At 33.9% G+C, this 12,726-nt stretch overlaps 1 protein-coding gene across 2 annotated transcripts in view; it reads left to right on the top strand.

Annotated features, from left to right (window-relative positions):
• Positions 1–12,726, top strand: part of LOC145279703 (PRELI domain containing protein 3B-like) — a 66,265-nt gene that overhangs the window by 20,245 nt on the left and 33,294 nt on the right. For both annotated transcript variants that reach the window (XM_080131102.1, XM_080131023.1), the window contains exons 2-3: positions 1,446–1,614; positions 3,136–3,222. In XM_080131102.1, coding sequence (XP_079987228.1) covers positions 1,446–1,614; positions 3,136–3,222 — 256 coding nt within the window. The remainder of the gene's footprint in view (positions 1–1,445; positions 1,615–3,135; positions 3,223–12,726) is intronic.

Below are 12,726 nucleotides of genomic sequence, written 5' to 3'. Positions count from 1 at the left end.
AAGGATGGTTTCTCCTGGAGATGCACAAATGGACAGTGCAGACAATGGATATCCTTGCACACAGGATTGTTTTTTGCGCGATCCAAATTGGTGATTCCAACAATAGTAAAAATCATTTCTTCTACATCTCCTCCCTCTTATTTTCCGTCAATGGCCGTTCAACAGTCAACTGAAGTAAGATTCCTAAGGAAATATCCCCATTTTGAGAAAGTTCTTTCGCTAGCACTGAACAGACGAAAAAAAAAAATAAATAAAAATATTAAGTTTTCTTGAAAAAAAAAAAAAAAAGTTTTCCTGTACTTTCCTCTAACAATTTATGCTTCTCGTAAACATTTTTACCTATTTTCTTAAAAAAAAATATATGTAAAATATTTCTGTGCCCCCCCCTCCCCCTGTCTCTTCAAACAATTGACTCGAACATAGTCTGTTTTTTTTTTTCCGACCTGCCCCAAAAGTCTTTAAAAAGAAAACAAACTTATACTTACACCTAACAATATACGGTTAAAAAAAAGTAAAACTTTCATCTTTTCTTGAAGAAAAAAGGAAAAACATTTTGTTGATAAATATTTTGCAAAAAAAAAAAAAAATAAATGAATAAAATAAATAAAAATATTTTCAGTCCTTTAAAGGTAAGTTTTTGTTATTTTTGATTATTTGCATTTGTAATTTTTTTCCCCATTTTTTTTTTTTTTTTTTTTTTTTTTTTTTTTAATTAGTCTGTATCTGTTACAACGCTCAGCTGAAACCGATGATTGCCGGTCTCGTCCAATCCATACTTGATGGGAATTCCCAAGAATCCAGGTCAAATTATGCAAGAGTACCAATTAGATGACTCAAAAAAAAGTTGATATGCCATAAAACAAAACAGCCAAATAATATGAATGTCTTTATGGTTTTGTGTCTATTCAGTGAGATAAAAAAATTGTTGGAAATCTTATTCAAAGGTTGCTTGTGAAAATCAAAAAAATACTATCTTAAAAAAGAGATAGTCTCAGCAGCTGTTTGTTTGTAGGCATAGCTCACGCTGATGTTTCAACTTTTTTTGTTTTAGAAGTAGTGAATTTATAAATGTTTTGTTTTTTATAGAAATTGCTTCAGACAAAATATGAAGCCACTAGATGTAAGAAACTAAAAAACATTAAGGTTAAAAACTATCCAACAATAAGTATTAGATAGATTCTGACCCAGAAAACAGCAATTCTTCCCTCTTTGTCAGAAACATTGCTCATGGAATGTGAGGACTAAAGGACAAAATAAGGGAAGTGAGAGTTACGAGGCTGCCAAAGGTTCGCTTCCTTCTCTCCTTGATTAACTGCAACAAATGCACTATTTAAGAATGCAAAACATTTTTATTTTTGACAATTTTAAAAAAGTAAACCTTGTATATTTCATCTGATTATTATGTGTTTTATTATTTAAAAATATTTTTTACTTTGTTTTTGCAGACATCCTTGGGAAACCGTAGTGAATGCAGCGTGGCAAAAGTACCCCAACCCTATCAACCAAAGCGTCGTAGGCGTTGACGTTGTCGACCGCTTTGTAGACCAAAATGGAGTTTTAAGAACACACAGATTACTGAGTACCTCGTGGGGTTTACAACCGTGGGTGACCAGGGTAAGTTTATCTTGTTTGTTGGATATCATTTATTTTGAAAATGAAAACGCCCAATATTTTTCAAGTCACAATCTCCAATGTTTACAGTAAGATTTATCCAGTAAATAATCACATGAATTTCATCAGTTTTAAGTTTATTTGCTTTCAAATAATTTCACTTTTTGAAGATATTGTTTTTTATTCACATATTTTTTCTTTTACTTTTTTTTTTTACTATTTATTAATTCTTTGTCTTTCATTCAGTTTTGTTCTTTTCCCTTTTTTTTATTTTATCAATGCAGGGTTTTGTTTTTGTTTTGTTTTTTTTTAACTCGCGTTCACCCCAAACAAGGCAAAATACCATTTGGGCATAGGAAAGATTAACAAGATATTGGTTTATGTCATATTTAAACTTTTGCAGTCAGGGAAGCAGATAGCTGGAATAAGAATTCCGAAGTCTAGCCGTTCGAGGCAAGAAATTATTAGAGTAGAAAGCTTTCTTGCATTTACGGACCTCGGCAGTGAAGAGGTATGATTTTGTTGCTTAGTGGGTTTGTCAAGGGTACATATATCTAGAGGGCACAAGTGCAACGAGTTCATTAGAGCATATTCCATTAAAATATTTGTAAAACAGGCACAGGGATGCATCATTGCAGCAATGAGACAAAGGTTGGAGGTTAGTTGACAAAGCAGGACCTACTAGATTGGAGACTCTTTTTTTGAATCCTATTCAAGAGGGAGAGACTGGTGGTAGATACACCAGTCCAGATGTGGCAACAATACTCCATGCATGGATGAATGGTGGCTTTGTAAAGGTACAGGATACTCTCAGTTGCAATATTCTAGCATGATAGAGGGAACCCACCTTCCTTGTAGTAGCCTTCGCAATGACCTCAATGTATTTGTTCCAGTTCATGTTGCACGTGAATGTTAAGCTGAGGAGTTTAAAGGAAGAATTCTCAGGTACGGTGTTATATATGCAGCCTATTTTTTGAAACTCTAAATCAACAACTGTGTCTAGGGAATATTACAATTAGTAAAAGCCCTCCCTTCCAAACACACACCATTATTATCATTATTTTCATGGCAAGTGCTCGTCTGAGCTTCAATCTATGCCAAACTTTCACAAAAAAAACACTTGTCTAGCTACAGCGGCTATCAAGTTTCCCCCACTCTCTATCTGTGCTTAAATCTAAACACAAATTCCATGAACAAAGCTTTTTTTCTAGAACTGCCTGCTGTGAAACTCTGTTCCACCGGCCTGCTTTCCAGCTAACTACAATATGATTGTCTTCAAGTCCAATATAAACAAGTTCTTGTTGATCCCCCCACACCTAAGTAATATATTTCTACAGTCATTAACATTTATCCTCGAGTGTCCTTTGGGCCTTGATGACTCCGAATGTTTAAAAAAACAAAAAAAAAAAAAAACATACCTACCAAATATTGTTGAAAGCCAGAAAGTGTAAGTATTACTTTAGTAATTTTCTTTTCTTTTTTTTTTTTTTTTTTAAATTTAATTTTTCATTTTTCTTTTTCTAGATAGTGGGAATGGACCGAACATGCTTTGCTAGTGAGGTGTCAGAGGTTGATCCTCATTCTAAAAGAATGACTCTGCAGACACGAAATGTAAGCTCATTTTTTTTTTTTATCCCTATTTCATTTGTTATACATACGTAAACCTTGCTTATTATCCAACCACCCATACATCTGTACACTTAACCTCCCTCTTACTCTCATATACGTCCTCATTCCTCATAACATTGAAGATCTCCATCTATTTAGCTGGACACAACAGAATGTTTATTACATTTTTAAACCTGTTATTGTGTAACATAGGGCGCGCGTGAGAGATATATATTTTATTCTCTGTAATGATGTTTGGTGCTTGTCTAAAATTTCACTTATATTAAGACAAATACACAAAAAACTTTGTATGTACCTGGAAAGATTATATTTGAAAAGTTACATATTTCGATCAAGTAGTTTGATTTTTATAAAGAAAATCATTTTTAAACAATTTAAAGTGATTAATGTGAAATTGTAAAGACTACAAGGCTGATCTTGCAAGTTTTAATTGCTCAATTATTTCCCTTTGTTTCTTTAAGATGGAGACGTGACAGTCCCTCCTCACTTACTCATAACATTTGTTTTTCAGAGTTAAAAATAAAACTACTTAATCAATTTAGGTGATTTTTTGGAGTATGACATTTTTGTTCCATCCCAGGTACATCATATAGATTAAAAAAAATAATAGGGGAAAAAAATTTCTCTATTTTTTTAAAAATCTGTATGATGTACCTGGGATGGAACAAAAATGTTACTACCCTCCCCCTTCCCAAACAAGGCACACTTTGACATAAGTGGCTATTATTTTAGCATTACAAGTTGATTTTTTCTTTTTTAGATAATTGTTATTTTATCAACTTGCATGAAAAGAGCTATGTAAAAGATGCTTGAAACCGTTTGAATTATGCAAATACCATCAGTAGTTTAAAAGTTATGAGAATTTTAAGTGCCAAAATTTAGGCTTTTTTTCTATTGACATTTTTCTTTAGAAAAAGTGGGCTAAATTACGGTTAAATCATTGGAATGCTTACTCTATTCTCTTTCCATCAATGTAATTCTTTTAAAAATTGACCCACAAATAAAAAAGATATGACTTGTTGAAGCACATCCGGTATATAATATTGCCAATGTCCACGAAAATACAGCATACGCTTGTCTAATTATTTGGAACCAAATTGATTGTGTAGAGATTTGAACAATGAAATGTCTGTTCATATTACACATGAACTTCTGTATGTCAGCGAAGCAGGGACCTGGAAGGGAATTTAAAGTCTAGAAGTTGAAGAGAATACGTTATTTGAGTATAAGGCTTTGTGGTATCTAGGGATCTCTACAGTCTAAGGGTGGGATTTTGCTGCTTAGGTTATTTGAAGGCTTTTACGTCTGAGAGGTGCAAGTGCTTGAAGTTTGTCATCAGAACACTTTTCATTAAAATATACTTGGATGCAACATTTCGGCGATGGGACAGAGTTTGGAATCAGGTCGATAGTGTCAGACCTATTAGGTTGACAACTCTTTTTTTAACCCTGTCTAGGAGTGAGAGACTAGTGGTAGATGCACCAGCCCAAATGTGGCAATAATACTCCATGTATGAGCAAATGGTGGCCTTGTAGAGGCACAGGATACTCTCAGGTGTGAGTAATTTTCTAGCATAGTAGAAAGAACCCACCTTCTTTGCAGCAGCCTTGGCAATGCCCTCAATGTACTTATTCCAGCACATGTGTCCTGTGAATCTTAAGCCAAGGATTTTGAACAAAGAGCTTTCAGGTAGTGTATCACTATCTATGGCTATCAGTGGTTAAGAAGGTTTCTTGTAATTATTAAAGAAAAGAACCTTAGTCTGTATAAAACAACATACCAATCTAAATTCTTGTTTTTGACATAAGAATCTCAGGTTGCTTGATTGACATGTCTAAATATTACACAGAGAATCAGCAGGAGCTATTTGTCCTGCATAAATAGTAAAAGCATTTAATTGCCTGACGAACTACTAGCCCTTGTAAATACCACCTGACAAGCAGCAAAATTCCACCCCTACACAGTAGAGATCTCCAGATGCCAGAAAACCTTCCCTCAGAACTACTAGATTTTGGAATTCCCTCCCAGATTCCTGCTTCCCCGACTGTACTGACTTGCAGAAGTTCAAGTGTAATGTAAACAGATATATTGCTGCTCAACTCCCTACATAGTATCCCTGCAATTATGGCCTAGATAGCAGTCCCCTACATCAAAGTGGTACTGAGCTTGTTTGGGGTGAAAAGGCAAAAAAAAAAAAAAAAATTGCCTGCTTTTAAATTTCATCTGTTATAGCTGGTACATGGCAGTCCCCATGTTTCAGTAAACAATTCAATTATTTTTGTTAAATCTTTGAAATGCAGGATTATCATTAATTATATAATAGTTGCATTTTGGTTAATCTCCTCATCCGGATTATGATAATCTTAACAATTTTTCAAATTATAACTTACTATAGTAATACACACGGACGAAAAAACGCTTTGGATAATCACAGATTTCAAGGTAGTTCTACTAAAATAGCCATATTTTTTAAACCAAAGCACTTCAAGTCTTCAAATTACTACTGTTTTATTCGGAAATGAATATACTTTCAAATGAATTAATGAATATGAATGTACATTATATATTTTAAGAGTTTTAAGCAAATAAAGTGATAAAAATGTGAACATCATAAAATGGCGTTTTCGGTAAGGTTTTGTAATGACCCCCCCCCTGTTTTCTAAAGGTCCGTACCGTGATTGTATGAAGAATTTCGTCATGAAATTTGGGAACTAATTAGAAGAGGTGTTAATTTTAATAATGTCAAGTGTCCGAAATATTTTTGACCATTTCTTTTTTTGTCGTGTTAAAAATAAGACTTTAATATGACGAGTATTGAACATTTTGAAAAAAAAATTCTTCGGACACCCAGTAGTAAGTAAATCAATCTTTTTACTATCTTTATCAATTAAAAGTATTATTTTATGTTGAGTAGGACCGCGGTAATTGATAATTTAAAAGGACCTACCCGAAAAAAAAATTGTTTCTATTTCTCGAATTTGGTCAAGTGAAGTTAGTGTTACTAGAAGCAGCAGCAGCAGCAGCTCCAGCCTGTAGAATCAGCTATAGCACAGTGTAAACAACACGCGTTCTTTAATTTTTATTCAAGAACGAATTAAGAAAAACATGAAAATATGAATATAAATGTTCTTATATGTTTTAATTAGAGCTATTTTGTTATCAGAATAACATTAGTTTAGAACTATTCGGTTTTCAGAATGTATAATCACAACAATCCCAACCAATTCGGCATTATGAATCTGTTGCAATTTCTCACATTTCTCGTCAAATTTAAAAACATGGTTAAAAAAACAAAATAAACTTTTGTAGATATATAACTTGCATGCACTTTTATTCTTTAAATTAGTTTTGAACAGCGAATTAAAACAATGTTTTACTGCGAACAGCCACAAATGTTTTTTTTCAAAATCAAAATAAGTATCAAAATCTCGTTTATACATAGATTCGAAAAAGTTGTCAAAAAACAAATATATAACAAATAAATGTTATCAAAGGCAAGATAAGTTACTTTTCTACCAAACTGGATATATTTTTTGTGTTTTTATTCAATGTAACATGTTTATTCAGCTCGAAAAACATACAGTGTTTACCGATGTATTGGAAAATTCAAATGGCGCCCGGCCCGACTCTCTTTGACACGGTAAGTTTGAGAAAAGGAGTTAAAAATAAAAAAAACTATACAAAATACTGTTAAAAACTCACCGAATATATGTCAGCCTACGTCACGGTAACATATATTGAGCGAGTTTCTAGCAGTATTTTGTCTACTTTTTTATTTTTAACTCTTTTCCCCAAACTTACCGTTTCAAGAGAGTCGGGCGGCCGGGCGCCATTTTAAATTTTCCAAAACATCGGTAAACACTGTTTTCAAGCTGAATAAACATGTTACATTAAATAAAAACACTAAAAAATTATCCAGTTAGGTAGAAAAGTAACTTGCTTTTGATAACATTTATTTGTTATATTTGTTTTTTTGACAACTTTTTTGAATCTATGTGTATAGTAATACAAACCCTCAAAATTTATATCAATATTCTTGAAATTTTAAAAGCAGTTAGAAAACACATCAAACTACAATTAGGAAGCTTTTTATTTCGTTATTTTTTTTTTTCTACTTATTAAGCGAAAGATATTTTTACAACGTGCTCCAGCGTAGTATAAACGGCCTATGGAATTAACACCTTCAACCTCGAAAATAGAAATCAACAAATTTTTGAACGCTCTCTTTGAAAAAAAGCTCTCTTAACTTCACCTCTAATACAAATTATGTGTGGCAAGTCTCCTCCTAAAACACTCTTTAACCCTAACAATAACACTAAGTTCGAGTGGCAAGCCCCCCCCCAACAAAATACCTCTGTAAGCCACATACAAGCATCTAAAACAAACAAACAAAAAATAGATCCTTCCTTAAAGAAAAATACACATAAAAATAAATTGGTTAACTGTCCTAAAATGCTAGAATGGCCAGGAAATGATGAATTATTTTACATTAAATTTTTGTGAAACTAACCGCTCCCCCCTCTAATATTGTTTTTGTTAGCTTTGTCTCTGTCAAGTTTTCAGTATGTTCACACATAATTTTCCTTAGCCCTACAATTAATTCAAAGTCCGAATGGCAACCCTCCCCATATTCTCATTGCATAGAAACCCTCTTAAAACTACACATAATCATCTTAAAAAAAAAAAACATGCATATTTTCCCATAGAAAAAAAAAACAGTTAACTGCCCTAAAATGCTAGAATGACCTGTAATAGGAAATTATTTTACATTCAATTCTAAAATAATTTATCTTTCATTAAAGTTTTTCATGACATTTTATACATAATTTCCTAAAAAGGTAGAATCACATTTTGGAGGGGTGGTCAGAAGGAGTTGAGTGGGGTTAAACAGGTGTTAATCTACAATAATACCAAAGAAATATTTCAATATATTCATTTTTAAATGGTCTTATGTTTAGATTTAAGTTTTTTTCTACATAAAGCACATTACAATTCAACTTTGAGTTCTCCAACTTCTTTTGTTTATGGATACATGGCATTTTTAAGGAATTGCTGCATATTTATTCACATTTACTGCAGATTATTTGGAAACCATAAACTTTGGGAGATTTTCAGTTGCATATTCTGATTCCTTGTACAAAAATACACTTATATGGTAAATTTCATTTCTTAGTCTTGTGTTTTAACAAAGATATGACATTTTTACTGAAAAAGTAGTGTAAAAAATGTGACGAAACGCATATGGTCTTAAAGAGGGAAAAATATCCAAACGTGGGAGGCATAAAAATAGCCATAACTTCCTTAATTTTAATCAGATTTTAAAAATTTAAAAAGATTCTTTCTTAGCTCATCAAGCTCTTTCTATGCATACCAATATTGAAATATTTCAAGCTATTTCAATTTTTTCATGTGTATTGCTACGTACTACAAAAGAGACGGAAGTGAAGCAAAATTTTCTGAGTGATGGCACGGAAGCAGATGACTAACAAAGATTGGGCCCATTTCTGCAGATAGAGCCCCCCTCCACTCTCAGAGCTTAGATACCAGGGTAAATAAAACTGAAAATTGCCCTAATCATCTTACAACCTAGTAACAAAATACAATCCCTTCACTGCTAAGGTCTGTAGGTGTCAGAAAACCTACTCATAGCTTGTTTCTTCAGACCGTCCTTACTTTTGCAATTTTCTCCCTGCTCTGTTTCCTTGACTGTACCAACATGCAGAAAGTTAAATGTAATGTGAATAAACAACTTGCTGCACAACTTCCTACTTAGGATACCCCTATAAATATGGCCCCTAAATCTCAGTAGCCTCTTACATTTCAATTGCAATGTGCCTTTTTTGGAATGAATAAATACCAAAAAAAAAAATTTAATTGAAGCGTCATTGTTGTTGAAATATTCCTGCTTAGTGAAACGTGTGATGGACAAATAAAAATGACACCAATTCATTTGTATGAAAACAAAACCTGTCACACTAAGTATTTCGAATGGAATTCTTTTTATTCTGTCTATGGAAGTAGATTGTTCTTTGTTCTCTCCACGTGGACAGAGTTAGACATAAGGTTGGTTTTTAATGTTTTAATGTGGGGAAAAATCCAGCTCTTCAGAAAAAGACACACAGAAGGATTTCTTCACTGACTGAGTATAGAAAAACTGAAGTGCACCATCAGAACAGATACTGCACTTTGCTCCAAGCTAACTTACATAAAGAACTGTAGGTTTCTTGTTAATTTATCTAACCTTTATGATATGACTAGCCAGAGTGCACGGTGTTGCCCAGGTGTTTAGAGCAAAAAAAAAAGTGGTAGTAGGCAGGCAGGCTCGAACCCGTACCTCGAAGGAGGAATAGAACGTGAAAAAAAAGTGATATCTTTGCTCTTGTGTCCATCGCCAAACCGGAAGTGGCGGAGGTTTAAATTAAGGCTAGTCAAACGAAAAAAAGGGGATGACTTTCGAAAATATCAGCAAAAAAGCGACCCCCCCCCTCCTTGTAGAAAAGTGCCCAGTTCAGGGTGAAGAAATGTTTTTAGCCAATTTTTCGATATGTCGTCCCAAGGGTCGAACTTCAAAAATTGAAAATTGATCTCGTGAAAATCCGTTGACTCTGTTGAAAGTTTTAGGCAGATATACAAACATACATACATTTAAACAGGTGAAATTTATTATATGATGTCACTTACATTGAATTTGTTTATGCTGTACATAATCAGAGAATTGAACCCCTAACCACTGTAGCAAAGTGTGGGATGTTCCACATCCCTATTGTGAACTGCTGGCCCTCTGAAGTAGTTGGTAATGTGGCAGTTACTTGTGACTGGAAAAAATTAGAAGCAACTGAAAATCACAAATAATTCCATTAATAGATTTGAGATTTTGATTTACTTCTTACCGCAATTTATAGCAAGTAAATGCAAGATGAACTGCATATTTCCCTTTCAAAACCTCTATCGAGGAGTAGGAGGCTCAAAATGTGCATCTGATCACTTTGATGCCAAATTCCCAGAGATAGGAACCCTTCTGCTATTCTGTAACATCTGTAATTAGATTTAATACCCTATTGCAAAATTTTGTTCAAATTACAGCATTCCATCAAAAGTACTTCCCTGCAAAATAATTTTCAATATATTTACAAATGTAAAACAAAAATTCAGTTGTCACTTGTTGAAATTAGGAGCATTTCATGAACTACAGACATTTGGACAGCTTCAACAGATAATGCTCCCTTTCTGAGTTTGACAAGTCATTGGCTTTCAAATGAATTTGACCAGTACAGAGCTGTGCTTAGAGTTGTTCCATTCCCTGGTACACAAACATGTAAATGACTGAAGAATTGCACAATGTTCTTAGTGAGTATAAAATCTTCATGGAAGTTTTCTTAATCTTGCAAGATTCAGGGGCAAATATGGTTGCTGGTGTAAGGGAATGTGGTGTGGAATCACTATCATACATATTAAATCGGGCTGTGAAATCAACCATTACATTTAGCAAAAATATAGTCTCTCACTTTAATCACTTTCTATTAGCAATTAGCAAATTAACTGAAATACAGGATCAGCTTAATTTGAAAAAACAAACTCATTCAAGATGTGACCATATGGTGGAATTCAATGTATATGCTGAAAAGAAATTTAGAACACTGAAAAGCTCTTGTAATGTATGCTGTTGATATGATTCCTAATTTAACGACTTACCAATGAGGACTTGTTCAAAAAATTGTCTAGTTACTGAGTCCATATGAAGAAATCACCAAATAAGCAAGTCGCTGAACTTCAACCATATCAATGATAGTACCTATAATTTTAACTTTGAGTTTATTTCTTTCAAAAGCTGTCCAATCTAATTCTAGTATTTCTGACTTTAGTGGAATCCTTTGAACAATTCAATGAATCAATGGAAACAAAATTTTCATCCTCTCTTAATGATAAAAACTTGTGTGTCTACTTCCCTAGATCTAAGATTCAAATTTACATTTCAAAAGAAATGGAAAGCACTATAAGGAATTGGGTTCTACATTTACTTTCTACTGCTGATAATGAAGTAGAATCGGCAGGATACCTATCTTCAATCTTTGTTGAGGGTCAAGAAGATCAAAGTGAATGTAAAACTGTATTTCTTCCAAATACAATTTCAAAGTATTCAACTTTAAATATGGAGGAAGCTATGAGAGCAGAGGGAGCAAGTAACAAGAATAGAAAAGGAGCTCGAACAGCAGCAGGTGCAGAACTTTAGCTTATAGTTATTCACGGAAAAAAATTAAAATTGGTTCTTTGTAATTGGTTTGTAAGTTTTTCTTATCCAGTTGTTTAATTATAGTCATTTCAGAGTTGGAAATTGTACTTTGTATTTTGTAATTTTATTTAATGAAGGCAAAAAGCCATAATAGTGGTCAGACACTTAACAAATGTTCAGTTAAATTAGTAGTTACTATGTTAATGTTTCTGAATTTTTGAGATGAGGATTAGTTATTCATATTATTTTGATTCATCGGACTACTGTTCTCATCTTGAATGTGATTTTCACGTTTTGGTCGATATAACCTCTGACCTTCTTCAGGTATATCTTGTCGAACTCGGGAATGTTTCTGTCGATCTTGGGAATTTGGACGGAATTTCGAGTGGAACCCTTTATTTACTTCACGGGGGTAGCATGTTCTTGTTCCATCAGCCATGACTGGATAGAGGTCCTAAGTAATTGGCAAATGCATATTCAAGGACAGTATTCAGGAGTGATTCAACTCTCCAGAAACAGCTTGTGAGAGTCAAGCCCCCTACAGAAAAAATCATGACTAATAACTGTGTATATGAAATCCCATGTAAATGTAGAAAACTATACAGAGGTGAAACGTGTCGTCCATTGAAAGTACGGGTAGAAGAACATCGAAAAGCCATAGTACGTGGAGAGACTGAAAATTCAGGTATAGCTGATCATATCTGGAAAAAAAATGGGAAACCACCTACCATTATGGGACGAAGTAAAAATAATAGACAGAGAGGAATGGTGTATAGTAAGACGACTGACAGAAGCAGCACATATGCTGGGGAATAAGCAACTGCTAAGTAGACCTAGTATAGAATTCAATACGATATGGGAACCAGTTTGAGATTGTCGGACTGACTTCCTCATCTTGGTTGTTATAGTCACAACATTTTGGCCGTTTTGCCCTCCGGTCTTCATCAGGTGTTTTGTATCGAACTGGGGAACCGTTTGTTAGGAGTCTCGAACCCAACCCTTTATTATTATTACGGAGGTACCGTGTTCGAACTCCAGCTATGCTCTGGGACATAGTTGCTGATTCTCTGTTTTGAATGTTACTTTTCACTGCCTTTGTTCAGGATTGAACTCAGCACGTTTGGGTAACTGTAAACTTTGATACAATGTCTAGGACCACTCAGCCATATGTCGCTAGGACAATTCTTATCCAATCGGTACGGACCCGACATTAGGATTGAATGGCGACGCCTGGAAAAGCGTCATGTGAAACTAGC

This window comes from Euprymna scolopes, chromosome 1 (genome assembly GCF_053919585.1).
Source record: "Euprymna scolopes isolate OS-2025 chromosome 1, ASM5391958v1, whole genome shotgun sequence".
Lineage (NCBI taxonomy): Eukaryota > Metazoa > Mollusca > Cephalopoda > Sepiida > Sepiolidae > Euprymna > Euprymna scolopes.
This window is presented reverse-complemented; position numbering and strand designations above follow the sequence as displayed.